At 47.9% G+C, this 27,863-nt stretch overlaps 2 protein-coding genes across 7 annotated transcripts in view; one reads left to right on the forward strand and one right to left on the reverse strand.

Moving 5' to 3' along the window:
- Positions 1–486: 486 nt before the first annotated feature.
- NHSL2 (NHS like 2) overlaps positions 487–27,863 on the reverse strand; it is a 155,299-nt gene continuing 127,922 nt past the window's right edge. For 3 of the 6 annotated variants that reach the window (XM_070783885.1, XM_070783886.1, XM_070783887.1), the window contains exons 2-4: positions 12,850–15,177; positions 10,685–10,817; positions 487–9,810 (exon numbers count right to left, since the gene is read on the reverse strand). In XM_070783885.1, coding sequence (XP_070639986.1) covers positions 9,486–9,810; positions 10,685–10,817; positions 12,850–15,177 — 2,786 coding nt within the window. In that variant the 3' untranslated portion in view covers positions 487–9,485. Of the gene's footprint in view, positions 9,811–10,684; positions 10,818–12,849; positions 15,178–16,570; positions 16,703–18,493; positions 18,690–18,995; positions 19,124–22,002; positions 22,159–27,863 lie in introns of all 6 variants that reach the window. The other 3 variants (XM_070783882.1, XM_070783883.1, XM_070783884.1) reach the window with 3 other exon arrangements.
- On the forward strand, positions 22,497–26,980 carry RTL5 (retrotransposon Gag like 5). The gene is made up of 2 exons (XM_019955753.2): positions 22,497–25,960; positions 26,405–26,980. Exon 1 carries the CDS (start codon positions 22,647–22,649, stop codon positions 24,369–24,371), a length of 1,725 nt encoding a protein of 574 aa, XP_019811312.2. The 5' UTR covers positions 22,497–22,646; the 3' UTR covers positions 24,372–25,960; positions 26,405–26,980.

Genomic DNA, 27,863 nt, shown 5'->3' on the forward strand with positions numbered 1-27,863 from the left:
AGGGAGGAGGTGATCTGAGCCATATCTGGTCTGCATTTTTCGCTCCCAGTCCTGACTCACTCTAATCTGCCCCTGCCGGGTGGCTTCATTGAGCCAAAGAACAAAGAGGGAGTGCGTGCCCTGAGCACAGTTGCTATGGCAACCTCCTCCCCTCAGGAGCCTGGTGACTGCTGCCCACTTCAGCAGAGCTGTGTTTGTCTGAGACCCCTTGTTGCTTCCAGCAGTAGTTGGATGAGAATCCCTGAGACAAAGTCCTCAAGCATGGATTCCCTGCCCATATAACGTAGATTCACCGATGGATGGGTTATGTTTCTGTAAGACACTGTCCTGCATATCTGTTTTGGGCTCTCGGGGGTTTGTGAGAATCAAAGCTCATGTTTGTGGGCCCCATACTTGTGTTGTTGGTAACAGGTACTCACAAACTAGGCTTAGTATCTGGATAAACGAATCATTGCTACAATGAGAACCAGAGGATGAAACAGAAAATTATTTTAACAGAAAAAATTTATTTTAAGAAGTCACAAACAGCTCTAGCTATATAAAGAATACAGTTCAATTGCTGGTAGCAAGCCAGTAAGGAATGCTTTTTTTTTTTTTTAAAGGAAAAAAGAAAAAGAAAGAAAGACAAACAAGACCCTTTGTAATATCACCCCACAGAGGGCTCCCTTCCATTCTGTGTTGTAATTCCAAAAAGACTGGGATGACACTCTTCTCCTAGTGTATGTTGCTTCTTGAAATTTCAATCCAGGGATACATTCTCATCACTGGGGGAATTGCCTCATCACTGTCTTTCAGTTTAGGATATTGGTCTGCAAGTTCCTATCTCCCTTATTTTTCTAGAGCACATCACACCCACTCAGTAAGCACTGAATGGTAAGCACTAAATTAACAAAAGTCCTCCTGACTGCAGAGTATGACTAGCCAATCCTCCTTCATCATTTTGTTTTTGGCAAGTGTGCTACTTTTGCTGCTTTAGAGTCCAGGGTACAAGCCTGGTTCCCTCAAGGCTGGAAATCCTAATCAAAATACAGAAAGGAACTGTTTCATGAATGCTTTTAAATAGGGAAATCCTAAAATTACTAGTGTCTCTGGTCTTTTAAAAATGTAGATTTCAGTAAGTGGGTAAATCCCTGGGCTCAAATGACAGAAAGCAAACTAAAGGTCCCCAGAAACAAAGTTCTTAGATTTAAAAAATCCTGCAGCCTGAGAAATACGTCTAAGTGACAGAATTCATAAGGGATTAAAGTCCTAGCTCTCTGTATGTTGGCTGTCCAAAACTGCCCCAGAGGAGTATCTTCAAATGGCTTCCTGGGAGAAGTGAGCATAAGCCAGTGGAAAGAAGGTTTCAAAAGACAAGAAAAGGGAAATATCTCAGGAGCCTCCACTATCCCCTACTCCTTGGCCAGCCCCATCAGACCTGGAACTGGACCAGAGAACTGATGAGAGAACTGGACAGTGTGTGTGTGCATGTATGTGTGTGTGTGTGTGTGTGTGTGTGTGTAAGATACACTAGCAAATGGGACCTTCACAGTCCAGGTGGAGAAACCATGCTGTTCTCACACACAGGCACATAACTTGTTATTCACTGGTATCCTCCAATATTTATATGAGCAAATGTGAAAATGTGAAACTGAGCTTTACACTCCCAAGCAGCATGAGAGGTAGAGGCAGGAGTGAGATGAAGAGAGATGTGGAGGAGCTTTAAGGAATCCTTTTAGAGGTTCAGAAAACAGGAGGTGGCAGTGTGCTGAATGCCTGCTGGCTGTGGTGCTGCATGGGGCATCCCAAGGAGCCTATTCCTGGGGCTGGGGGTCAGGGATGCAGGCGGTTTAGGCAGGGGAAAACTGTGGACATAGAACCTTCCATACCTCACTGGTTTCATTGCTGGGGCTGAGTCTAGAACAAGTCCAAATCACATTAAAATGGGCACATGCACATTTCAGATTTTAAAACCAGCCATTAGAACCAAGAGAGCTGGTGATTTCCCTAGGAAACTGTAGACTGAACTGGAATCTCATGACCCGGGCCACCAGACTTTCCAGAGATGGCCCTGAACATGTGATGGAAGTATTGGGCACCGGGGCCAGGGGTCCCCGCTCATAGTTTGGAATGAACGAAATAAGAAAACTCAGAAAACCATTCTTTCCTGCCAGCTTAACCCACACTCGAGGAAGCAGAGGCACATTAGATAACCAGTACAGGAGATCTGGAGAAAAGAATGAGGGTTCTACACTGAGGTAGTCAGAGAGAGAGAGAGGGACAGGGACAGAGACAGACTGAGAGAGTCTATGAAGGGCGTCTGTCAGAGAGTACTGGTTGGCATGTGCAACGCCTTGCCACCCACCTCTGTGCGGGTGAGTCTGACATTGTGGTAAATGGAAGGGCAGTGTGCACATCACGCAGCACACAACCCAGTCATCACGTGGGTCACAGAAATGTCCGACCCAGGGGTCAGGAAACTATGACAGGCAGGCCAATTTCAGTCTGCAGCTTTGTATGGCCCAAGAGCTAAGAATAGTATTAACATTTTTAAAGTGTTGTAAAGCAAGCAAACAAACACTAACAAAGAAGACTATGCTACAGAGACCATCTGTTCCCTGCCCACAAAGCCTGAAAGAGTTACTATCTGGACCTTTATGGTAACAGTTTGTCGAACTTTGGTCTAGATGAAGAGGAAAATCCCATCAATCTCTGAGTATTCCTGAAAAGGGAAACCAGAGCAGGTTCAGGAGAAGGACTGGAACAATGGGATAACTGAAAACACCACTCCATCTGATGAGTACTGCCTGCAACTCCACTAAACCACGCTAGTGAGGTACACATGAGCTTTGGAAGGAAGCCTGAGAATAGCTAGAGAGAGAGTCATAATAAGGAACATTAGGCAAAGCATGTTCTGGAAAACAAACAGCATGCAGAGCTCAGTACGGATGAGAAAATTCGGTATTGTTTGATAAAACTGAGATAGAGTTTGAGCCCAGGGATTGGTAAAATATCAAGAAGTTTCTAGAACACAAGTAAGTATCTCATGAGCATCTAACAGTCTGAAACTATCTTGTAAAGTTTAATAAGGGAAGAATAAAGTAGATTCTAGGAAAGTCTATATTGGTTTGCCCTACTTTAAATAAATATCAGTTACAAAAGTTCACACTGAAAAAGAAAATAAGAGGCATTAGGGATATGGACAAGAGCATTTTTCATTTTTCAAAAGAAGTCACCAGAAGATGCCCTTCTGTAAGAAGCTTATCTCTTAAAACATGGAATTTGATCTACAAAAATTCAGTTTTTCAAATAACTCTTAGAGAAAACATCCACTGTAAAGAGTAGGGCATATATATTTAATTTGGAGGGAAATGAATGTTTCTATACTAAAAATCAGATTTGTCTTTGGATTCACGAACATTTTCCTTAAAGCATATGTATTATTCACTGACATACCTGGGAAATTCATGTGTCATAATAGTAGAAGCCAGCTGTGGGTCTTCCATAAATGCAGTGATTTGGATGAAAAAACACTGGGCCCAGAGGCAGGAGAACTGGGATTGAGGCTGGGCCTGCCACTGCATGACTTTGCGTAAGTTATTTAACTTTCTGGGCCTCAGTTTCCTCATCTGTAAGAGGAGAGGTTGGTCCCTTTCAGCACTAACATTCCATGACTACAGATAAATATAGAAATAAGATCAATACAACAATCTAAAAATAAGAAATAATCCCCAAAGTAAGCTCTGGAGTCAGTAGAAAAAAGTAGCAATGAAATATAATAAAAAGAATTAAATTTTAACTACTAGCCAGAGTAAATATATCTCATTTAAAAATTAATGAAAAGATTTGTAATTTACAATTGATTAGGAGAGGTAAGAACATACATGTTGCTATTTCTTCACCATCATACATATGGAGGAGATGAGTGTCTGGTGACTTGCACAATGAGCACAATGCTGCGTTTGCATGCAGAACATTTTGTAAAATTGGACATTAAAAAGAGCTCAACACCACATAAGGAATAAAGAAAGAGTAGTTAACTAGTTGCTGCAGTTCAGATTTTTTTGCAGATTTGTTGATATCAAATTCCACAAATATGCAAAATCTTAAAAATCAAATCTACTTCTATAAGAACCTCCCTAGAGAATAGCCACCACAGGGAAGATAGACATTTAAGGGTCGGCAGTATCAAACAAATGTAACACCTTTTCTTTTTCCTATTTGTGGATTAAAAAATTGTTTTTAAACCAAAAACAGAGGCCAGATGTGCTGGCTAAGTCAAATCAAAAGTTTCTGCAGGTTGAGCGAGTAGTTGATTCAATATGATAATTACTTAACACCAAATAAACATATTATCTGACGAACATGATAACATAAGTCACATGGCTGGAGATTGATCACGTAATGTAATGACAGCAGAAAAGATAGGAAAGGCTAGAATCATTTGGAGTCGTGGCTATAGTGACTCAGGAGCTTGAAGAAGTAACAGCACTAGAACACACACACACACAGACACACACTATTCGGATACTGCTGCTGCTGGTCCTGGGACCATGCTTTGAGAACCACTGGGCTAGATTTTGGGCTTTACTGAACAGAAGTACATACCTATTTCACATAACTCATTACTTATGCAAATTTTTTTTTTGCTAAACTTATTAAAAGTGCCTCAAATGTGTGCCTATGACCATTTCCTACTGTATTCCTCTACAAAATGTTTCAGATGATTAAAAAATTTATTTCGTATCCTTGTTAAAATCCTTATCATTTTTGCCGCCCTTTCACAAAGTTAGCTCTTTGCATCTCTTTCTCATTCTCTCATCATTTTAAATCCATAATAGTTTAGTCACTTATAGCTGAAATACACACAAAGGCTTTGGAGGGACCATACTCTGGAATAGATCTGGTCTCATTCTCACACCAAGAGGAAGTGGTAGCACAAAACACAGATAAGGGTTGGGGCCGAGGCTGCGTGCAGTAAAGTTGCACCTTGAAGAAGTTTAATAATCACCACTGATACCAGATGGCTGACATTGATCTGGCACTTATTGGACAGTTTCACCTTTCACAAACAAGACAGATTTTCACAAACTCTTTAAATCCTTGTGTTTTTTACTCAAATGATAAGTAGTACTAATTGCATTTGTGTAAAAATGTTAAGGTACAACAAGAATTATCTAGGCCTTCTAAGTGTCTTGGGTAGCCATTTCTGAGACTCCCTTTGTAGAAACCATACTGAACAGCACTGAGAATCAGGAGAATTTAATTGACCATCAGCAATTTACTCAGATAGTTCCAGGAGATTAAGGTATTTTCTATATTTAGGAAATAGTTATCAGTGAATTTGACCTTTCCATGGTGAAAAATATACTTCTGTAACTGACAGATGCCTAAAATTCTACAAGTAGAACATCATTCCTTTGGCTTAAGGCTTTTTCCCTGTTAAAATGCAAGTGACCCTCCAAAGAGGTTTCAATAAGCCTTATAATCTCAAAGTAAAGGAATTTATTCCTTTCCTGAGAGCATGCTTTCCTTAGCAAAGAGGAGGACAAACGAGGAGGCATTCAGGAGAGTTGGTACCAAGAAGCAAGGTCTGCGGGGAATGGAGCAGAAAGAGGAGACAGAGGAGGCCAATGACAGACCTCCAACTCATTCACTATTTTGCTGAAGGGCTGTCTCTGTCAGTATTCCTACTGAAATGAGTGCTAACTTGCCACTTGGAGCAGGTTACTTAGAAATCAGCCATGTTTTCTGATAATATTGAAAAGTCTTTGATGTATAGGCATACAAAGGTTTAGAACCATGGAAAAATTGATGGCAATGAAACATTTGGTGCAACAACAGATAGGGAGTTACCCTCCCCCCTCAAATCAGAAGAACCGTACATGTCCATAGGAAGAAGTTAAATTGATATTACTTTACAGAGTGCAAATTGCAAGGCCGGGATTAGGGTAAGGCACTTACATGGCCCTGAGAGTGGGTGCCTCCTTAAATTTTGCACCCCAGGTGCCTCACTCACCCCACTCTAGCCCTGGCCCTGGCAAATCATATTAAAGTGAAGGCTGGCCATTGTGTTACATACTTGGTGATAATCGAAGGCTGCACTGGAGAACAGAGCACTGACTATGAACTTGTCCTTTTAGGGAATAGTTTGTTGATGAGGAAGAGAGCAGGTGCATGGACAGATCTGCTCAGACTGATGGGTCTTGTGGGATCACAATCTGACCTGTGTCACTGGAGAATTAAAATGGGTGTCTGGTGACACTCCTGTTATAAGAGCCTTGCAGACTCTCCTCTGTCTTTGTACATTCAAGGTAATGTTTCCAGATCAACTGGTTGATTTGTGGTCAGTAAGCTAACATGAGCTTTTTTGCTTCCTATGATCTTACCTCTTTAAAGGGTGAGCTGTTGGCCAGGGATGTAGTTCACAGGAATGCATACTGAGGGACATGTTGGGACCAGGTGGGAGGCCCAGGTGAGAGACTGAGGCAGGCAAAGGACAAGAGACAGCAGCAAAGATTCCTGTTGTGCTGAGAATGACTTGCTTTCCACCCTCAACCTTTGAACCACAAACACATAATGAATACCCACCAAGGGCAAAGTGCTCTTAGCTACCGATTAACTTCCTCCCCTGGGGATGACTCCCTCTACTCCTGACTAGACAGAAGTCAGTCCAGCAGAGAACCCTGCTGCTATTAGTTGGAATCAGAGGAAACAAAGGGACAGAAACAACTTGAATTGGAAGTTGATTTCCTGGGGCTAACTTCATTTCATCTGAATCCCTTCTGTATTCCACCTTCAAAAATTATTATTTTTATTCACACTAGTAATAGTGGCAACAGTGGGTTTTCTGAAAGTCTTACTGGAAGGGGCTTTCTGCCTCTCTTCTCGTCTTGGCAGAGTAGGTGCAGAAGGCAGCAAACACTGCGGCTTGTGCCTGGATGGGAGACAGAGTTGGTGTTATGATAAACAAGGGGAAGCAAAACGTTGAGTGCTAGGATAGGAGAGCTGTCTGGTATGATGTTCATCAAAGATGGATAGAAATGCTATAGTTTGGTTGTTTGTTTAGGACTACGTCCACCTGTTACAATATTAAATGATTATTACCAGCCCTCAGTGTTACCTCTGACCACGCCATCTCTGCCCCGAATCCTTTTCTGCTAATAGGAACAACACTGGGTATTGGAGGGCCATAGTGAAGATGTATAAGACTTTCTAAAAATTGCAGGCATGCAGAATATTGCAGAGGAAAGCAAGACTTAGGGTAGTTGAAAAACGTCAAGATGTCTGGGTATTCAGCTTTAGAATCTTTGGGGAAAACCACCAGAGGCGGCAAAATGAGGGGAGAGACAAAAGTAGCAAACAAGAAGCTTCCAAAAAGTCAGCAGAAGTAACAAGTCTTAAACGATGTGAGTCTCATACTCTGTTTTATAGCTCATAATCAAGAGTACAGGGCCCCGGCAGTCTTTCACTTTTGTTAGGCAAAAGAACGAACACTCCATTTCCCCACAGAGGAAAATGTTTCTGTCCTTTGAAATTCTGAGTCGAGGGCAGACAAGTGTGGTATTTGTATATAAATTAAGGCTAGGAATGAATCTTGTTTTACTTTAGGCAAAACCTCTGAAATCTGGTCAGGGCCTTTGAACCAACTAGTTGGAATGCTTTCAAAGGCAACTGAGCTTTTGGTAACTGTCTATTATTTGAAGTAGCTTCTGTCTAAATTGGGGGAGGTGCTGACGGCAAGGGAGTGGATGGGCCTGGTCTGCACTTAGAAGTCTAGAATTCAAAACTGTACCAACTAAGGGCCCAGGCCTAGGCCTTCTATGTGAGAGGCCCAAGTCCCATCAGCACTTAGTCTGGTTTTCCAGCTGCTCTGTCTGCTGTGTGGGCAGCTGGGCTAAAGGTTTGCTTCTTATTGAGACCTATCAAAATCAAGATCTGCTTGTCTCTGGGGGGACGTTTCCACATCCTCCAAGAGGTTGACCAATGAATCTGTTGGGTGAGGGGGTGAAGGAGGAAGAGGTCAGGATACCCTCTTTGTGAATTTCATTTGACTTTCTTTTTTCCCTCTTGGGAATGGTGGACAATTAATTTTCCATTCTTGGTCAGCTAGTTTTCTTTGTTCATAGCTATCTGTTTTCCCCCTCAACCTCTCAGAAACCAGACATATGAAAATCAAATGAATCATGGCTCTTGCTTTTCTTAGAAAATTGAACTGACAAGAATAGTTAGTGTCTATAAGCTTTGGCAGGGGGTGGGGGGAAGGGGTCACAATGATTGTTCTGGTGCTCTGTCAGCATCCCATTTAACAAAGTTCTTACTTTCTCCCCTAGCATGGTTAATTGAAAACTGGTCAAACAGCAGAACCTAAATGGCAAAAAGTAGCCCTTTTTGGGGGGTTATGGACCACAGTAACTTGCAAGGCTGCCTTTCAGATTTTCGCTCTATCCTTTTAGTGTGTATGTTCTTGGCTTGGGAACAGAGGAAGATCTCCTTTAAACAAAATAAAACCAACCACAAACCACAATCTGAACTGAATGGTGGTGGGCAAGTTACACTTACTTTCTCTCCTTGAGCCTCTGAGGATGCTCTTCCTTCAGCTAATGACTTCCTGTAATGAATGCTATATGCAAATGAAACCAGAGTTCTTCGAATGCAGCATGAGCTGGGCACAGACACTAGCTATCGTTGGTGGCAGACACTTGAAGGATCTCAAAGTGCATGTGTGAGTTACCTTGGGTAGATGTGAGTGAACAAATGGCTGCCTTGTTTGTTGACTGAGATTGGTTCATCCAAAGCAACCCAGTTCTGACCTTTTCTAGCAGAGGAGTGAGGAGGGGGAGGTCTATATGTTTACTGAAACTCATCACCCTGATCTCCGTGTAGACAATCAAACTGAAAAAGGCATGAAGTTCAGGACAGAGTCACATTCATATTTTGTACTACAAAAGCCATCCAATCAACCCCATGCCGAAATAAACGCACACCTGCAAACCTCTCATGAGAGAGAGTTATTCTGTGGTTGAAGAGGCATTAGAGTCCTTCTGTTTCTCCATACAAGGTCATCAGGGCCTTGATGGGAAAGTGAATAATGAGCATTGGCACCCTGTATCCCCTGGGATTGGCAGCCCTCAAACTGCTCTCTCACTGTGCCCCTCAGTGACAGGAGCCAGGGATGGAGCAGCTTGGTGATTGATTAAAGAGATGGCACATGTGCCCTTGCATCTGAGAATTTCTTCTAAGTGCATACCACTGGGGGAAATAAGGAGAAAATCGGTACTCAGTAATGGCAAGATTTTAAGTATGAAAATGTAAAATGTCTGAAGATGATTAAAGTGCCTGATAAATTTAGTTCTAGATGTGGCCTCTCTCCTGCTGTCCAGAGTGTAAGTTAACGTCAAAGAAATGCAGGCTTTTTTGTTATGTTCTTTTTCAAAACCTTCTTTTCCTCTTCCCCCTTCTCTACTCAAGTTTAGTAACTAAACCTTGCTTGCTGAACCCAGGGCTTAGGTACTGGGGTTATCAGGGGTTTTGTAGTCTTTTGAAAATTGTGCAATAATTCGCCGAGCCAGTGGGTTAGTGGTCTTCAGCAGTTCGGCTGCTGAGGGGCGGGACCTTGGAGTTGCCTTGCTTCCCTTCTTCTGTAGCAAGGCCTTGAAATCATCATTTCTGCCAGCATCTAGGTTGGCACTGCCGCTTGACCCTGAAGAGGCAGCCAACTCACTGACCGGAGACTCAGGTGGGTTCCTTACTGGTGAGTGGGAGCTTGGTCTGCTGCTGCCAGCAAAGGTCTCACCAGGTTCCTTCCAGCCAAGCAGCTTTCTTTTGGACCTAAACAAGAGAACGTGTGTTTTCAGTGAATTCATGTGCAAACATTTCCTAATGCTTCATATAGTGTCACGAGTGTCGGTGACATGATCTGGGAATGTCCATGCAACAGCTTTGTGAGCAGTTGTACCTACCAGCTTTCTCTCTCTCTGCTAAGTCCTCAGAGTTCCTCATCTGGTCCCGTCCCTATACTCCTTGCAATGTCCACATCTGGAGTCACTGGGCCTGTGCTTGCAGGCTCAGTCCTGCCCAGGTTCTGGGACCAACAAAGAATTTAAGGAGTCAAGGCTAGTACCTCAGTGACTCTGAATCAAGACAGCCTGGGAGCTGATCCTGTTATGAACTTGTGCTCCAACTCCAGTAACTAGGCTCTTTCCAGTTTCCTCACTATTGAATCCCTGCTTTGTGCCCCGGTTCAATAACTGGGTCCCCATGTGGTCATTCTTTGCCTATAACTGGGTCCCCGTGTGGTCATCCTTTGGCTAAGTTCCTGCTCTGATGCTCAGCCTGGTGTCCCACTTTACTTTTTGATGAGGTTTTTTTTTTTTTTTTTGGGTACAGGAATTCTGTGAAGGGTTAAGTCTCTGACTGTAGGCAGAGCTGTGAGAGAGCAGATGGAGCCACAATAGGCCATGTGGTTGCTAAGAGACGAGGGGCCTCTCACTCCGCACCTGGTCCTCCCTTCCCTGCCTGCCCCTCCTCCACTTCACCCGAAGATGTCAGTGAATCAGAGATGTGAGGCCCTGGACTGTGTTCACATACGTGGACATCTGAACTTAGTCTCCAGTCTCCAATCTAATGCTTAGAGGTAGCAGTTTTTCTTCTGGTATAAGGAGGGAAGGCAATTATAATGAGAATTAAAGAAATTGGTCCAGACCTGTGGATCACAGTAAATAAATCTTCAGTTGTACGTGAAGCCACAAACACATCATCATCATCTTCTGCAATCCATTCGGCTGTTTTATCACTGATTACACTTTTTTCTTCGGTGCTTGGTTCCATCAAACTCCCTAGGCATGAAAACCAGAAAGAATTGTTTTGACCACAATCATTAGGACAAAGCACATTCTCAGATGTATTTCATCTGATGTTCAGAGCAACTCTGGGAGGGCAGCAGGGAAGAAACTTGTTGTCTCCATTCTGCAGAGAACAAGACGTTCCCAAGGTTAGTGATTTGGCCTGCACAATGTGGAGGGAGTGATGAAGACCAGCCTGGCTCCCTGTTTTCTCATGCCTTTTCCGTTACAACAATGCTTAGGTTGCCTGAGCATTCTCTTGTTTTAAATGTATCATTTTTAAAACTCAAGGAGCTGAGAACAATCTAAAGCAATGACTCAACCAGTGGGTGGAAGTGGGACCTATCTGAATCTCAGAGGGAGCCTGTGGAGTTTGAGGAAGCAGATTCTAAAATTACCTGTGGCTTTGACTTGTTTGCTTGTTTTAGTTACAATGATTTAACTTATGTCGAAAATCCAAATCAGCTTAAGAAAGGCCATTAGATTTTGATGTTTGTGTTAAGGGTTTCAAAAAGAATGAGAAACACAGATGAACCTGGAGGACATTATGTTAAATGAAATAGCCAGTCATCAAAAGACAAATACTATGTAATTCCACTTACATGTGGTCCCTATAGGAGTCAAATTCATAGAGACAGAAAGTAGAAGAGTGGTTGCCAGGGGCTGCGGGGAGAGGATGATGGGGAGTTATTGTTGACTGGGTACTGACTTCAATTTTGCAAGATGTAGAGAGTTCTGGAGATGGATGGTGGTGATGGTTGCTGTTGCTGCTGCTGCTGCTAAGTTGCTTCAGTCGTGTCCGACTCTGTGCGACCCCATAGACGGCAGCCCACCAGGCTCCCCCATCCCTGGGATTCTCCAGGCAAGAACACTGGAGTGGGTTGCCATTTCCTTCTCCAATGCATGAAAGTGAAAAGTGAAAAGTGAAAGTGAAGTCGCTCAGTCGCGTTCGACTCTTAGCGACCCCATGGACTGCAGCCCACCAGGCTCCTCCGTCCATGGGATTTTCCAGGCAAGAGTACTGGAGTGGGGTGCCATTGCCTTCTCCGGGTGATGGTTGCACAACATTATAAATGCGCTTAACACCTACTGACCTGTGCACTTAAAAATGGTTGCATGCATGCTAAGTTGCTTCAGTCATGTCCGACTGTTTGCAACCCTATGGACTAGAGTACACCAGGCTCCTCTGTCCATGGAATTCTCCAGGCAAGAATACTGGGAGTGGCTTGCCATTTCTACCTCCAGGGGATCTTACTGACCCAGTCATTGAATGCATATCTCTTATGTCTCCTGCATTGGCAGGCAGATTCTTTACCACTAGTGCCACCTGGGAAGCCCTCCAAATGGTTAAGATGGTAAATTTTACATTATATGTATTTTACCACAGTTTAAGCAAAAAGAGACAAGAAAGAAAAAAAAGGATATGAAATATCATCCAGCTTGGTCTTATGGTTCCAGGCAGAGATAGGCTCAAACCATCCAAGAAAGTGAGCCCCCTTTCCTCTAGAAAACACTAAGAGAAGCTGCTGGTGGTAAAATATTACACTGCTTGAAGCCCGCCAGTCTGCCATGGCACTTGAACTCAGACTGGGAGGGTACTTAGTCCCATGCATGAAACTAAATTTAGTGGAAGCTGGTGAAAAGTGCTGTCTAATGAGATGGAGAGACGGTTCCTAGGGCAGGAGATGCCTGCCTGAGGAGGAAGATGGGTTCCTAAGGTCTTAGGGTGCTGAGACCTAGTTGATTTCATTAGCTCACCACTGGGGGTTCCAGGGTAGACTGTTCCATACTGTCCCATACTCCACTGATTGCTGTGGAGATCCCTCCGACCCCCGGATCAGTCCTGATCCCAAGGGCAGTGAGACCAATTTAGAGTAACTCAAACCTCAAGAGGTGTCCACTCTTGATTTGGTCGCCCTGGGATCAGGCTCATTATCTGGGGGCATTTGCTTCTGCCTCTGGCACCCCATCCTCACTCTTGTCTCTTCTGGGATTGAAAGGAAAAGCCCACAGACATTTTACTAACCTGGAGGACTTGCTTCCCTTTCGCTGTTGGACTGTGGCCTTGAGGTCATCCTTGTACCAGCAGATGGCAGGTGGTCATCAGTTGGGAGACACTTGGCATCTTCCTCCAGGGTGATGATGGGGCTGAGGGGCAGTCTTGGTTCAGTCACATAGGCCTCCGCTTGAGCCATGGGTGAAGTGAGAGGCAGGTACAGCACGCTGGGCTTTTTTGGTACAGGAGGTGGAATCTTGCCTTTCTTTTTCTCAGCTTCTTCTTGGCTCTGGAGGCTAATTCTTTCAGGCAGGGCTCTCCCCTTAGGGCCCTCATCCTCCATACTTCCCTGGGGAGGTTGCTGTGTTCCTGAGAAGAAAGCACCAGAGGAACTGGCAAAAGGCGTGAAAACAAGAGATGAGGGTGCTGTGGACTCCCCTGGGCTTCTGCTCTCAGGGAAGCTGGAGGACTTTGATTTCCGCACCACTGTGTAGATATCTTGAGGGAGTGGCCTTATGTGCTGAATTGAGCTCTTGGGAGTCATAGCCAATGTAGGCGAAGTTAGTGGGTACTCCTCGGGGACAGATGGTGGCTTGTGGACTAAGCTTGGAGGCCTTCGGGCCAGAGGGGGCTTCTCGGCTATGGGAGGTTTCATCTTCCTCTCTGGCAAGGTGAAGACTTCAGCTCCTGATTCCTCAGCGTAGTCAGGGCTCTCAGTGTCATCTTCCAGCTCAGACTTGCTGACTGACCTCAGGCGAACAGAACGTAAGTCAGACTGAGTAACCATGGGCATGATTGGCTGGTTGGGGCTAGTTTTCTGGGCTAGCTTGGCCCCCAAATTTGTATCTGAGTGATGCTGGCTCACCTTGTTTTTGCTTCGGATTGAGATACTCATCCCAGACAGATCCAGGTTGGTTGAAGAGGTCAATGGTAGGTCAAACGATAGCCGTGACTTGGACATTTTCTCCATTGGTGATGTTGGGGGTAGTGATGACTTCCTCTCAGGTACCACTGGACGCACCCGGACACTGCTGCTTGGAGGGGGCAAGTGGCCCAGGGTCAAGGACATGGAGACAGTGGGTGTTGGCGTCTCTGACTGGCTGGAGTATCCACTGGAGGGTGACATCAGCCCAGTAGGCCTTCCTGGAGAGGATACCTCCCTGGCCTCCACCTCGATGGAAAGCTGGGAAGGCGTCGTGGCTCTGGAAGTGGAAGGGGAGGCAAGAGACTCTGAGCTGCCCTGAACTTGGGTGCACTCAATGACTGTGGTGCCAGTGGCAGTGCTGGAGCTGGACAAGGACTGGTAGGTGTCACCAGACTTCCAGTCAGTAAGATACCAGTGATGGGCGAATTGTGTACCTTCTGGGTCTTTGAAGGTTGGCACAGCTGGGTGACCCTGAGTATCTGGGTGGGATGAGTGATGTCCTTGGTGTTCCAAGGAGAGACAAAGGCTCCTGGGCCTCTGGTCCTTGGGTAGTACTGACCCACCTTCCGGCAAGAGGACTGGTTCATCTTTGACCAGTGAGACACTGCGAGTCGGAGGGGAAGGCTTCTTCTTGGCCTTCTTGAGTGAGATGCTCTTGGACCTCTGCCTTCTGTGATGGGCCTCCTGTTGGGCACTGAGGGAGGCAATGTTGTCAGCACTGTTACTGCCCTCAGAACTCGTACTGGCATAAGGTAGGGCACAGGCTTCACTGGCCTTCTGCTCCTCCTCATAGTCCACATCCATGGTACCTGTATCTGTGGGTACAGACAGTGACCGCTCCCGGAACTTGCTGGCCCCACCTGGGCCTGTCTCCAGCCTTGAGGTACCACCGGTCAGAAGGCCAATCTTGGAGGGTCGTTCAGATACTTGGCTTCGTTGAGCAGGATGCTGAGAGTAGCCAGCAGGCCCACTGCACCCTGCTGGGATATCACGAGTGACAAAGAGGGTAGCAGCCTCCTTAGGAACAAGAGGTGGCAGTGTGTGCAGAGAGACCCAAGAATTCCCAGAGGAAGGACTTTTTCCATTTTCATTGACTTGACTGCTCTGAGCGGTGGCACTTGGAGTCACATAGGTAAAAGCATCTCCCTTCCTGGAAGCAGAGAATGTCGATTCTGTTGGTCCATTGCAAGAACCAGGAATGCTGTACACCATCCCCATGCTCTCCATTCCAGGGGGTTTTGTGGCACCCCATGCCTGGGGAGGTTCTTCCGGATGACTAGAAGGATTTCTTAGTACTGGTGAGGTGAGATTTGGGAACCGAGCTTCCTGACCAAGTGCAACTCTTCCATGAACACTTTCTGGAACTGAATGGCTGGGCCTGATGTCTGAGGTGGTAGAGCGGGCCACACTGCCTGCTGGGCTGTTGCTGTGACCTGGAGGAGGTAAACATAGAATGTTAGTGGTGTGGTTAGGGATCCCCCAGCAGCAGCTGTCACCAAAGAGATGGGATCACCAATTTTTTGTCAAGAAGCATTTGCCAATAGCTTGGTCAGAATTCCTTGGTTCTTCCTTTCCATAGTTGAGGATGCTGGGGAAGTTGAGTCCTTACCCATCACCACACAGTGAGGCACAGGGTGCCCTTGAATTGTCCAGATGGCTGCCAAAGACTTTCCAGCTTTTTAAAAAAAAAAAAAAATATATATATATATATATATATATATTTTTTTTTTTAATTGAAGGATGATTGCTTTACAACATTGGTTTGATTTTTGCCATACATCAACATGAATCAGCCATAGGAGGGAGGTTCAAGACGGAGGGGACATATGTACATCTCTGACTTTCCAGCTTTGAATATGCCTTTTGGAGCTGAAGTAGCATGTGGGACAGCCATGGTCTTTTTTCCCCCAGGTTTTCACCCCAGGCTCAGGAAGCCACCACAGACAGCCCTCAGCATTCACCTCTCCAGAGATGAGAGCAGAGGCTTTCAAACTGATAAAGGACAGCAGTGTGACCTTCAGTTCCAGCAGCACATTGGGAGTATGCCACAGCTGAAAAGTTGTTTGGTTGCATTCTTGGCTTTTTAGATTGGCAACAGGAGAAAGTGAGGATAACTTACAATGTGAGGAAACCATTCAGATGTTGAAAACGCCCAAAGGTTTTCTCATATACATAACAATTATTACTGTTATGAGGATGACGATGAGGATGACTACTCTTATGATAATTTATAATAACGACCACTGTTTGCTGAACACATACTATGTACTGGGCACATGGTAGGAAAATTACATACAATAACTCTAATCCTCACGACCACTCCATGGGTTGGAATCATCATCCCCATTCACAGATGAAGAAGCTGAGGCTCAAAGAGGTTAGGGAACTTGGCTAAGGCCTCACAGTTAGTAAGTGGAGAGGCCAGAATTTGTATTCACATTTCTCTGGTCTGTGCTCTTTGGATGGCATTCATTTAATGGCAGTAATGGTTTTGTGAAGATGCTACTTTTAGTGATGATTTCCTTCTTTATCCGCCTAAAGTTGACATATATAGCTATATTCTACTTATAATGGGAAACAATAACATAACAAATTTATTAGCCTGGAGATCTCCTGTCCATTTTCAGTTGCTGCCCTGTAAGCATTGTGACAAAAGGCTTTTGGTTATCCTTAATTACTATTAATATATTGCCTTTTTCAAGATGTCCAAAGTCCCCCTCTCCCCCAATCACTCCTGTTCTCTGTCACAACAATAACACTTGGGTTGCAGAAATGGTAAGAGTGAGCAAGGGAAAAGGTTTGGGGGATCAGCTATGGTGGGGTCACCTTGGTCTCGCTGGGAATAGTTAGAGAATCCAATAATGGTCCTCCTCCGCCTCAGGGTGGACTTGGGGTTCACGGCTGTCTCTGTGTTAAACAACGAGTGTCGCAAACTTGCATGTTTATCAAACTGCTGCCCTGTAGCCAAAATAAAGACACTTGGGTGCATCCTGGTTTCTGTTCACAGTATGGTAGAAACTGGCCTGAGGTAGAGAGAAGGGATGATGGCAGTAGCGATGAGAATGAATAGCATTCAGGCAGGTGACCCTTCTTCCCCGTCCCTCCCATCTTGGCCCTGGGCACCCGCAGCTCCAAAGCATGCATGCTGAATTTCAGAGGTCCACCCTGGGGTCACCTGTGAGTCTTAGGTGGCTGAGAGCTGTGGTTTTCAACCCTGGTTTTGTATCGAAATAAACTGGGTGGCTTTTCAAACTCTAACAACTGGACCCCATCTCAGAACACTTAACACTCTGGGAATAGGGCCCAGGTAGAAGCATTTTCTCAGACTCCCCAGGTGATTGTTCAGATGTACAACCTGGGGTGAGAACCCTTGAAGTGGAGAGACAGGTTGAGACTAGATGTTGTTTGATTGCAATCTTTTCTCAGAGAATGCTGTAACTTGGGCCAATGAGTGTCTCCAAGAAATTGCCCCATCCCGGCATCCAGGAAGCAGTCAGATAACCTGCCCTCCAGCCCCCTGATCACATTTGATCAAAGTTCGCCCTGCATGGTGACTGAGATCTACTTTTCTCAAAGCACCGGCTCAGCCTTTGCTTCTATGGAATTGCTAGGGCAAGGACAGGGTGAGGGCAGTGGAGTGAAGTTTGCTGCTTCCCACCACTGTCTCTCTTACAGCAGCTGGCTAACCAAACCCTCCCCTCTCAGTCCCATGAACACATAGGTACCCGCCTCCCCAGCAAGTGGCTCTGTGGACAAATCACAGGGCCAGCCTCATTGAGGGCAAGGTAGAAGTTCAAAAACAAAGTGCCCACCACCACTGTGAGCTTTTCCTCTCAGCCCTCACACTTCTGGGTATATCTCCTGAGGCTCTGGGCTCTGTTTCCTGCCTCTGATTTCCTGAGATGACACCAGTGGCATTGGATGACCTCATATCCAGGGAGTATCACCACCTGTGGCCAGAGCTGTCCTTATCATCTTCATCGACTTTTTCCAGCACACCAGAGGCCAGTGCTGGTGCACAGGGTGCCTCTGGTCCCCTTGGGTTAGGAGGTCTTGATCTCATCAAGTTGTTGGCCCTATCTCCTGAAATGGTTGACATTCCTCCTCTTCCACTTATAGCTGGTGAAGTGTGGTGAATGAATTAATAATGGGCACGGTAGAGGGTTCCACATGTCCCCAGAGAAAAAGCCAGCTGAGCTGTGTACAGTATTTTTCCCATCTCAAGGTAGTACCGGGTTCCTCTTTGATCTTACACAATAGGAGGAGGCCCACCCCCACTAGGAGACGGAGTGACGACTCAAAGTGCTGTAAGGCCCTTGGTCTGTGCTCTGTGTCTGATCTTACTATTTACCACCAGCACCCTGAACCCCACATGTCCCCTGAAACTCCTATCGGTGTGCTCCAAACCCAGCTTCTGGCACAAGTTTTCTTTCCCCAAACCAAACATAACTCATACACTCTAAGTTTCCACAATGCTCCAAAGAGCACACAAATTCATAAAGTTTTAGAATTTTCTGGTAAGAGAGTTTCCTTTGCCATCAAATGGTCTCAGTTAGCGTGGCAGGGCCAGTAGAAAGTGAAGAAAGAGCATGCCTCCATTCCCTGGTGAGATCCACGATCTTGACAGTGCGGGGTGAGCCAGTAGCAAAGAAAGTCTTGCTCCCTCCCCCAGCACCCAGTGCGTTTGGACAGGATGATCTATAGTTGGCATGGAGGGAAGCGAACAGAGGTGATGCTAAGCAACTCTACCGGAGACGTTGATGGGCACGATGTCAGAGTGTGTGGGACAAGACTGAAGCCACCGCTTCTCCTCTAGGATGGGCAGAGGAAAGGGGCTATTCCAGGCAGCTTGCTTGTCGGCTGTGGTAGGCAGGCTCAGGGAGGCCTCAGGGGCCCTCACACCCTGCATGGTAGTCTCATCCTCGCTCAGCTGCCATTTTGTGGGCTGTTGGGAAAGAAGGTGATGGGAAGGGTGTGCTTCCAACTGGAGATGAGCTGTGCCCACAGGATGGCTGTCTAGGCAGGGTGGTCAGAGGCTTCATCTGGGAGGCAGGAAAGCGTGGATAGGCTGCCAGGCCAGATGCCTGCTGTGCAGGGCCCACCTCAGTGGGGCCTCAGGATGGCTCTGCTGGTGAGCAGAGGTAAGTAGCAGCTTCCAGTGGGTAATGAAAGTTGTTTCAGGTCCCCCGTCAAAGGGCGTGGAGCAAGCTCTGCATGCTGGCTCTCCCAGGTGGGGGAAGAGGCAACTCACCATCAGTACAAACTCCAGACGCCTGGCAGACTGGAGCCTTGGGCTGGGGGTGGGCTCAGGGGCCTCATCAGCAGAGCGGAAGGTCTGCCCCAGAAGTCTGGCCTCCGAGTACTGTTCCTCATATTCTTCTGAAAAACAGCACAGTGGATACACACTCTAGGGAGCCACGGCCAAGTGCCAGGCTGGGGAAGGACCACAAGCTGGGGGCTCCTGCTCTAGCTGCCAGGTCTGACTCACATTGTTTCTTTAAGTTAGTTCCCAGCATCTGAGCCTCTGGATTCAGGAATGGAAAAATGCCTACTTCCTACGAGGAGAAAAGAGTCAATGGATTTGAGTTGTGCTGTTTCGGGGACTAAGCCTTTGTCTCCATGGCCCCCATGGTAAGTGTTCAACTCAGGGAAGAGGCTCAGGATGCAGATGCCTTTGGCCACTCTTTGCTCCAAGGCCCTCTCTTTGAAGCCCTTCAGCTCTCTAGGTTTTTACGCAACTCTACCAGGGACATGACCTGTGTGAAGCACAAAGAAATATGCCTTGGGAAGTCCAATGTTGAACATTCCCTTGGATGCCGAGAACTCTTACCTCAGCCTCTAAGGGTTTGGTTCCCTGCACCTTAGCCCCACTGTGGTGGGGGGCGATGTCAGTTCCAGCGGGGCTAAGGTGAAAGAGAGGGAAGGCGGAGGTAGTGGCAGAGGAGAAAGAGAAGTTTAGGGGCACTGTCAGGGAATAAGAAGAATGCAGAAGATTTGAATGGGTTTTATTTAAGTGACGGATTCAATGAATGAAGGAAGTGAGGCTAAAGAACCAACAGTCAGAGCTTGCACATTTGAACAGAGACTTGAAGAATCATAGAAACTTGGAGTCAGGTGGGGCCTCGAGGGTTCTCTGGTCCAATGTTTCATTCTGGGCTCCCATTTCCTCCTCAGCAGCCCTTCCAGGTGTTTCTTCAGCCTCCACACATACCTGCCTGCAGAGAAGGGAAGCAGCCTTCCTCCCAAGGTGGCTCATTCCATCCAAGGACAGTTGGGGCTGTCAGGCATATGGAAAGTTCTTCCTTATCTTGAGGTGAAATCTACCTCCCCCTAGGTTTCCACCCACCTGTCCTCATTCTGCCCATGGCGGTAACACAGAGCACACTGACTCTTTCTGCATGGCAGCTCCTCTCAGCAGAACACAAGGCTCACGGTGTCCCTTGGAATCTTGCTTCTCTAAGCTTGCCACTGCCCTGGCAGGGAGGTGGGGTTCATGGCTGTTGTCCAGTTGGGTGGCCACTCTGAAGTTTTCTATTCTCCATAAAAGTTAGCCTTTGTTGGTAATGCATAAATGACAGCTGGTAAGACCTCTTTTCACTTTTAATGTTCATTCAAAAAATGCCCTCCTGCGGATGCAGCCCTACGCCAGGTGCTCCCGGAAACCTGAGAGTTCTGAGAGATGTGATCTTTTACATTGAGAAGCCCAGTCTGGTTAGGTGGACAAAATATATACCTGGGATTAGCAGAAGAATGAGTAAATGAACAAATGAGTAAATGAAAGGAAAATCAGTTCGTAACTATACAAGTCCTTTTGAGCTGGATGGTACAAAGGGCCTTGTATGAGTGCTTAGAGAGGGAATGATGCAAAGTGCAGAACTAGCGTTAAAGGTCTTCTTGGAGTCAGCAAGCATAGAACTTGGAAGAAAGTGTAAGGATTGGAGTGAGGAAGAGGGAGGAAGGGCTTCTCTGCTTGGAAAAGAGCCTGGAGTGGGGCAATAAGTGCCTGGAGGGTATAAGGAGCTTGTGACTAGCACTGGGGTTTTATTTGTATTTTTTTCTTCAGATCTAACTTACCTACAGTAAGGTACACAAATCTTCAGTGTGCAGTTCAGTGAATTCTGATATATGCATGCTCCTTGTAATCTCCATCCAGATATTTGCAGCACCCCAAGAGTTTCTCTCATAGCACTGAGTTTTAATCCTCTTGCTACTTACATTGGATAAATCCCACTGGTCAATGTGTATGTTTTTCATATTTTAAGATCTATTAGGGACCACATTGTTTTTTTCTTTACGTTAATTTTAACATTGTGTCTAGATCAGTCTGTGTTCCAAAGGACACCAATCAGGAGTTGATGTTGCATTTTATCAGTATCATTTTACCCAGCTGCCAGATACTGTTGCTAACTGGTTTAGGAACACCCTATTTTTAATTCTCACAAGATTCTGCCATGTGGGGAACTGGAATCCCCATTTTAAAGATGACGGACTAATCTGAAGCTCAGAGAGGTTGGGTAATATGCATAACGCCACACAGCTAGTTAGGTGTGGGATTCAAATCAGATTCTGGCTCTGTCTGATTTCAAAGTATGGGTTTTCTCACTCCACCTGGTGCGAGCAGTCTGACTGCTCAGGTGTTATGACTGGGATGTTTCTCTGGTTGTGTGGACCCAGCTTTGTGTACAAGGTGCTCATCAGTATACCTCAAAGACACTGAGTTGGGAATTGGGAATGAGATGAAGTCTGAGTGCTGTGTATTGGGCTTACTTGGTGAGGCAGGAGTGACCCAGGAGACACATAAACAAGGTTATTTCAAAAGCAGAGAGAGTGAAGCCCAGAGAGGGAGACCCTGTTGATGCCTCATTTGTCTTCGGGTGCCAGAATTCCAAAGGCTTGGTGATGTGGCAAGAGAAGACCTGAGGGTATGTGGACCCACATTCTTCGGAGTCTCTCATCTGGTGTTCTTTGTAAATGACTTGACTCATGGCTCTGTCTCGGCCTCTGTACCTTTTCCCCCAGAGACAAGTGAACTGAAAAAAAGTAAGGGGGGAGCAAGGGGTGTAAACAGCCTTAAAATTAGGGTCTTTTGGAGTCAGTAGTTTGGAAGGTGAAAGATGGCTAGTGTGTCTTTTGTTTTTCAATAGGTTTTCTACTATTCTCTCTTTTTCTCTCGCGGGTCCCTGTCCTTTCTTCGTCGCCTCCCTCTAGCCGCTGCTGGGCCCGTGGCCTCTGGCCGCAGCCCCCCTCCCTCTCAGTACCTTGCAACAGGCTCTGGAGATTGAGCTGCGCCTCGCGAAGCAGCTCCTCTACACTCGGGGGCCTGCCCGAGGAGAGGAACACGTTCACTGGCTGTCGCCATGACGACCTCGAGTGGGCAGTCGCTGTCGCATTTTCCCGACCCGAGTTAGCTGCAGCTAGGGAAGGAGAGAGGCAGTGAGAGGCGCTGCCAAGCGGGGGGGGCGGGGGGTGGTTTGAGGGGGGCGGCACGCAGCGGCCAGTGGGCTCCCGCGGTTCCCTAAGACCCGCCCCTGCCGGGGGTGGGGGGTGGTGGCGCGGGCCGCGCTTAAAAGGCGGGGACGCGCCAGCCGCAAGATTTTTCCTCGACAGATCGTGCCGCAGTCAGTTCCCTACCTCGCCGCCAGCCTCCGCCCGCCCGATTGCCGCCTCGCTGCCTCGCCGCCCGCCTCCTCCGCCTGGCGCCTCCCGGCTCCCGCCGCCGCCCGCCCTTTGCGATCCCCGGGACGAGGTAACGCGCCCCGGGCGGAGCCTCCAGGCCCTCCGAGCTCGCTCCAGTGGGTGTGGCTCGGCCCCCCGCGCGCCCCGCCGCGGCCCCCGGCTCCTCTCACGGCCCTATCTCCCCATCCCACCCCTGCTCACAGCCCCAGAGCCCCGGCTAGTCCTGATGTCCGAGGCGGCCGGGAATCTCAATAGCCTCCGCATGGCGAACGTGGCCCTGCGAGAAGAATTAAATGCCCTTCGCGGGGAGAATGCCAATCTGGGCCTTCAGCTCGGCAGAGCCCTGGCCGAGGTCAATTCCTTGCGGGGCAATGTCTCGAGCTACATGCGCTGGCCGGTCTCCGGGGTGCCCGCCCTTTCTGAGGAGAACTTTGAGTTCCCGCTCAGTGAGATCGACGCCGCTCCCGAGGGAGAACTGCCCTTCCTGTGCTGGCCTCCCCCGCGCACCGAGCCCGAGTATGCCCCGGACGAGCTGTTGATTAGCGTGATCCAGGATTGCAGTACTTCCGGCGCACCCACCGACCCACCCCCAATGCCCAGTCCACCCCCGCCGGCGCTGCCCCCGCCTCCGGCCAAGGAGCTGCCCCCGCAGCCTCTTCTGCCGCCGCTGGAGCGGCCTGAGATAGAGCCCTTCTCGGGCGACCCAGTCTACCTGGCTGAATTCTTGATGCAGCTAGAGACTTTCATAGCCGACCATGAGGATCATTTCCCCGGGGGCGCTGAGCGGGTGGCCTTTCTGATCTCCTTTTTCGCTGGTGAAGCCAAGGACTGGGCAGTCTCAGTCACCCAGGAAGGAAGCCCCCTGCATGCTAACTTTCCGCGCTTCCTAGATGAAATCCGTAAGCAATTCTGTGGCCCCATTCCCCCAAGCGTGGCAAAAAAAGCCATCCGCAAGCTCAAGCAGGGAGACTGTACCCTGGGCAGCTATGCAGATGCTTTTCAGTTCCTGGCTCAGTTCTTGTCTTGGGATGACTGCCGCCTTCAAAACCAGTTCCTCAAAGGCTTATCAGAGTTCTTCCGCAAGGAGCTCTTATGGTCAACTGAAATGGCCGACCTGGACGAGCTGATTCTCGAGTGTGTGGAGATAGAAAGAAAAGTGCGTGTCCCCAAGCCAATGCCACTCCCTGGGGTTCGCAATATCTTCTTCCCTTTTGCAGCAGACCGTAATCTCGAAGGTGAAGAGGGAGAAGAGTGCCACAGTGGGGATCAAGATGAAGAGGCACGCAGGCGCAGGATTCTCAACAAGGACCAGCGGAGGCGCGTGAGAGCAATCCAACAAGAGACCAGCGGGGAGGAGGAGGAGAAGAGGAGGAAGAGGGAGGAAGAGATGAGGAAGGAGCTGAAACAGAAAGGGGAGGAGGACGGGGAGGAGGAGGAGGAAGAAGAGGAGGCGGAAGAAAAGGAGGAGAAAGAAGAGGAGGAAGAGGAGGGGATGAGGAAGAAGAGGAAGAAGGAGGAGGAAGATCAGAGTAAGGATAAGAAAGAAGAGGAACATGAGGGTGGCCTCCAGGAACCAGAGCAGGAGCCCGAGCAAGAGCCCGAGCAGGAGCAGGAGACAGAGGATGAGACCCAAGATGATGACCTGGATGAACTGATGGAGATGGAGCCCACCTACGCCAACGCTTCATCCCAGACTTCCGGCTACTATCATGAAAACTTCCTAGATGTGACGCCTCCCATCATACAGCCCAGCAGACGGAGGAACCAGAATCGACTCCCACTTCTGGAGGGCCTTCCAGGTATCAATTCACCATTCTACAGTTCGCCGCCGCTAATTCGCCGCGCAGGTCGCCTGGGGCAACGCCAAATTCGACGCCGTCCCCCAGTGCTATTTCGCCTCACTCCGAGGCAGGGGGGCCACCGGGCTGCACGGGGCCGTATTCGCGTGTGAGAGCTGGAGTAAGCTGCCCCCTCCCCTACAACACACCCTTCCACTGTGTTCCCTGCCCCTGCTTTCGCTGCCACACCTGCCTCATTCACTGACCAGTACTTAAGGGAGTTCCAGACCTACAGAACCAGAAGAAGACCTGGAGGACTCCAGACCATCCTGTGACCTTGACTGGGGAGTGACACTCGGCAAAGGAGGGCGCAGTGATAGCTGTCCTCTTAGTGTGCACTCTGCTCATACCTGCCAGGATCTAGAGAGCAGGTTTCTAGGCCTGTTCTCATAAATGAACTGGTCACCCTCTTGTATTTCCCCTCTAGTTCCAAGCCCTCACCTCTCCTGTGTTAATTCACACTGTGTTCTATGGTTTAATCCTCTGGCTGGATAACCTGGACTTCACCCAGTGGCTCACTGCTCTGCCCCAGACAGGCTCCACTGAACTTCTAAAGCCACTGAAGCCACTTACTAGGTATAATTGGTGGACAGCAGGATGCTATCAAGAAACGTACCTGGAAGCCTACACTTGCTTCAGGTCACCCCTCCAGCAGGAGGGCCCTGAAAATGGCCCTCCAATTAGCCCAGTGAGAGAATGCAAAGCCACATGTCCAATGGATCACCCAGCTGAGACCTGTCTTCAACTGACTGAGCAAGCTGGTTCCACCTTCCCACAGACCATGGGCTTAGGGCCTCAGAGCTCACCAGATCTGGGACCCTTTCCTCTTACTTCACTGCTCTCCTGGGCATCCCTAGCGGACACAGCCCAATATTCCATGCCCTACTCCTTTCCTTGGCATTGCCTAAAGGGTAGGCAGTTAGGTCGGGGAGGAGGAGGAGAAAGCAGCAGCAACAACTCAATTTTCAATTTGACCTTGTAAGGAGTGACTCTTTCCTTAGGGATGGTGGTCTCCTCCCCTGGCCAGGCCTTGGACTGCAGTCTCCAGCCATAGGTCTTGGCAGAAGATTTGCCATCCTTGGGGTTCCTTTCCTTCCCAGAATGCCAGAGAGAGAGAGGTCCAAAGCCTGCTCTTCAACTCCAGCGTGAAGGACTCCTTAGTTCTGAGAGGAGAGAGGAAGGTTCTCTCTACAGAGACTGTGCCTCCTGCAGCTTTGCAACCGGGATGACCTCATGTCTCTCACATGAGGGGCGAGCCATAGCCTGATGCTGGGCATTGAGCAGATGGTGAGGTTTAAGAGGTTGACTGCCACCTAGTAACTCCTGGGGCTTCTGGGTCCTAACCTAGGGGCCTTCACAGAGACCTGCTGCTGGCCTTGGGTCCAGCAGTGAAAAGTACATACTATGTTACTCTGGCCACAGAATGGCAGCCAGATCCACTGATAGCCTGAACTGCCCTCCACACTGGGCTTCCTGCACAGGGCCTGGTAGCTGGGCAAGTGCAGCCAAAGTGTCTGTGGCCAGACGGAAGAAAACATAGTAAATTAAACCTCTGTTCCTCACTGGAGTCTGACAGATAACCTCAGCCCAGCCTTAGGATTTTGAGCTCAGAGGCAAGAAAAAGGAGCAGGAGGAAGAGGAGTCACAGAGAAACCCAGTCCTCCGACTGGTTTCCGGTGAGGTCTCTATTCATCAGTGGGAGGTAAGAAGCACTTCTGTTGCTCACACATTTCTCAGCCTGGGGATTGGTGGAGCCAGGTTCCTATAACCTGTTGCTATCTTTTAAAAAGGCTACTCCCTTCTCCAAATAGAAAAGTAATACATAATCATTATAGAAAATTTGGCAAATAGAGAAAATGATGGGGATCCAAAAGCCACATTCAGAATCCCACCACACAGATGAGCCACACTCTTAACACTTTGCTGCCTTTCTTTCTAGTGTGTTCTTGCCATGTCTTTTCAAAGTTGAGATCTGCGAGCTCTTGATCAGCAGGATTTAAAATGGCTGCCACCTATGTAATCACACAGACAGAATAACATTTGAGCTTTCTCCTAATGTGTTGGACACGTCAATTGCCTGGTTTTCCCCATCCCCACCAGTTCAAAAGTAAATAACCTTGTAAAGAAAATTTTGTCTGTTTTTCAGCTATTTTCTCAGGAGAGAGTTCCAGAAGGAAGCCTGCCATTCTTCAAGGCTGTGGACTCTGTTTGCTGATGGTCAACATGCTGGCCTTGCTGCCCATGTCCGTCAGAGAAGTCCAAAGGACAGGTGCCTTGCACCCACACTTCCAGGGACCCCTCATCACAGGCCCTGCCTGTTCCCATGGTGCTTTTCATCCTGAGCCCATGTAGCCTCGGCCGGGGCAAGAACAGATGAGCAGTGAGCTGGTTTGTGGCCCTCTGGTGGCAAGGGAGCTTGGGCTCCCCTTTGACCCTCCTCCCCTCCTTTCTCAGATCTTCAATATTGTGATCTAACAGCCACAAGAGCTGTAAGAGGAACTACGGGATTTGGGCTATTTCTTGGGTTTAAAGAGGGGTGGGTGGGGGTGGGCGTATGCATGCAGGGGTATGAGGGCAGCCCAGGGATTCCCAGAGACCCGGGGAGAAATCGTTTGAAACCAATGTGTTATTGTGTTATTGTTGTTTTACTGTGTTGTGAAGATGAGAAATTGTTCTGTATGCTAAAGCTTTCTCCTCAATAAAAAGATAAAGGGTGTGTAAAGACTGTGTCTCTCTGGGTTATTGAGCAAGCACAGAAGACCACCTAGGAGGCATTAGGTACTTCCCAGGCACTTCACCTGGATCAACCCTAGCCTGAAGCCTTGGAGTCCTTCAAACTAAGGGCTCCAGCCTACTGAATCTGTGAATGGCAGAAGCTGTCAGGAGGGAAGTGGAGGGACTAGGCATCTTTAAAAACAGCATTAGTTCTCCACTAATATAAAGATATGAGTGACCTAGCCTTACCATCCTGTAACAGTGCAGTCCCCCTGGCCTCCAAACAACACACACGCGCACACACGACTTTGGAGGGAGGGAGAGGGGAAGGAGGGAAGGCCCTTCCACTTCTTGGCACTAGATGGTGCTATGGGACATCAATGAGAAAGCTGGTGAAGATTTTTAAATACACTCTCAGAGCAAGTCCACACAGACACTGTCCAGCAAGAATTCACTGCTCCTCACAGACTGTGGGGTCAGAAGAAACTGAATCCCATTCTGGGATTTGCTCAAGTTTCCCAGCCATGAGCTGAATTTTCCCCACCTGGGACAGTGGGTGAGAACGCTTATGGAGTCCCTACCAGTGGCTCTGCCAGGCACCTCACACCCGTTATCTCACTCATCTCACTCTCCTCTTACAGATGAGGAAACTGAGGCTTAGAAACGAGAAAGCCTGGCCCAAGGTTTACAGCTGCTAAGTGGCGCTATCATAGCACCACAGCTGCCCATTCCTCAGCTCTAGGGATGCTTCACCCCTCTCCGCCTCCCTCTACTGGCCCTCCAACAGGGTCTGTCCTGCCCTGCCCACCACCGTACAGACATGCTGTGAGAAACAAAGCCCAGCATCAGATGTGTGCTTGCTTTGCCTCTTTATGGGGAAGGAACAAAGG

This window comes from Bos indicus, chromosome X, assembly GCF_029378745.1.
Source record: "Bos indicus isolate NIAB-ARS_2022 breed Sahiwal x Tharparkar chromosome X, NIAB-ARS_B.indTharparkar_mat_pri_1.0, whole genome shotgun sequence".
Taxonomy (NCBI): Eukaryota; Metazoa; Chordata; class Mammalia; order Artiodactyla; family Bovidae; genus Bos; species Bos indicus.

Excerpts from the sequence above, each read along its gene's own strand:
- RTL5 (XM_019955753.2), top strand. The coding sequence starts at position 22,647 with ATGTCCGAGGCGGCCGGGAATCTCAATAGCCTCCGCATGGCGAACGTG.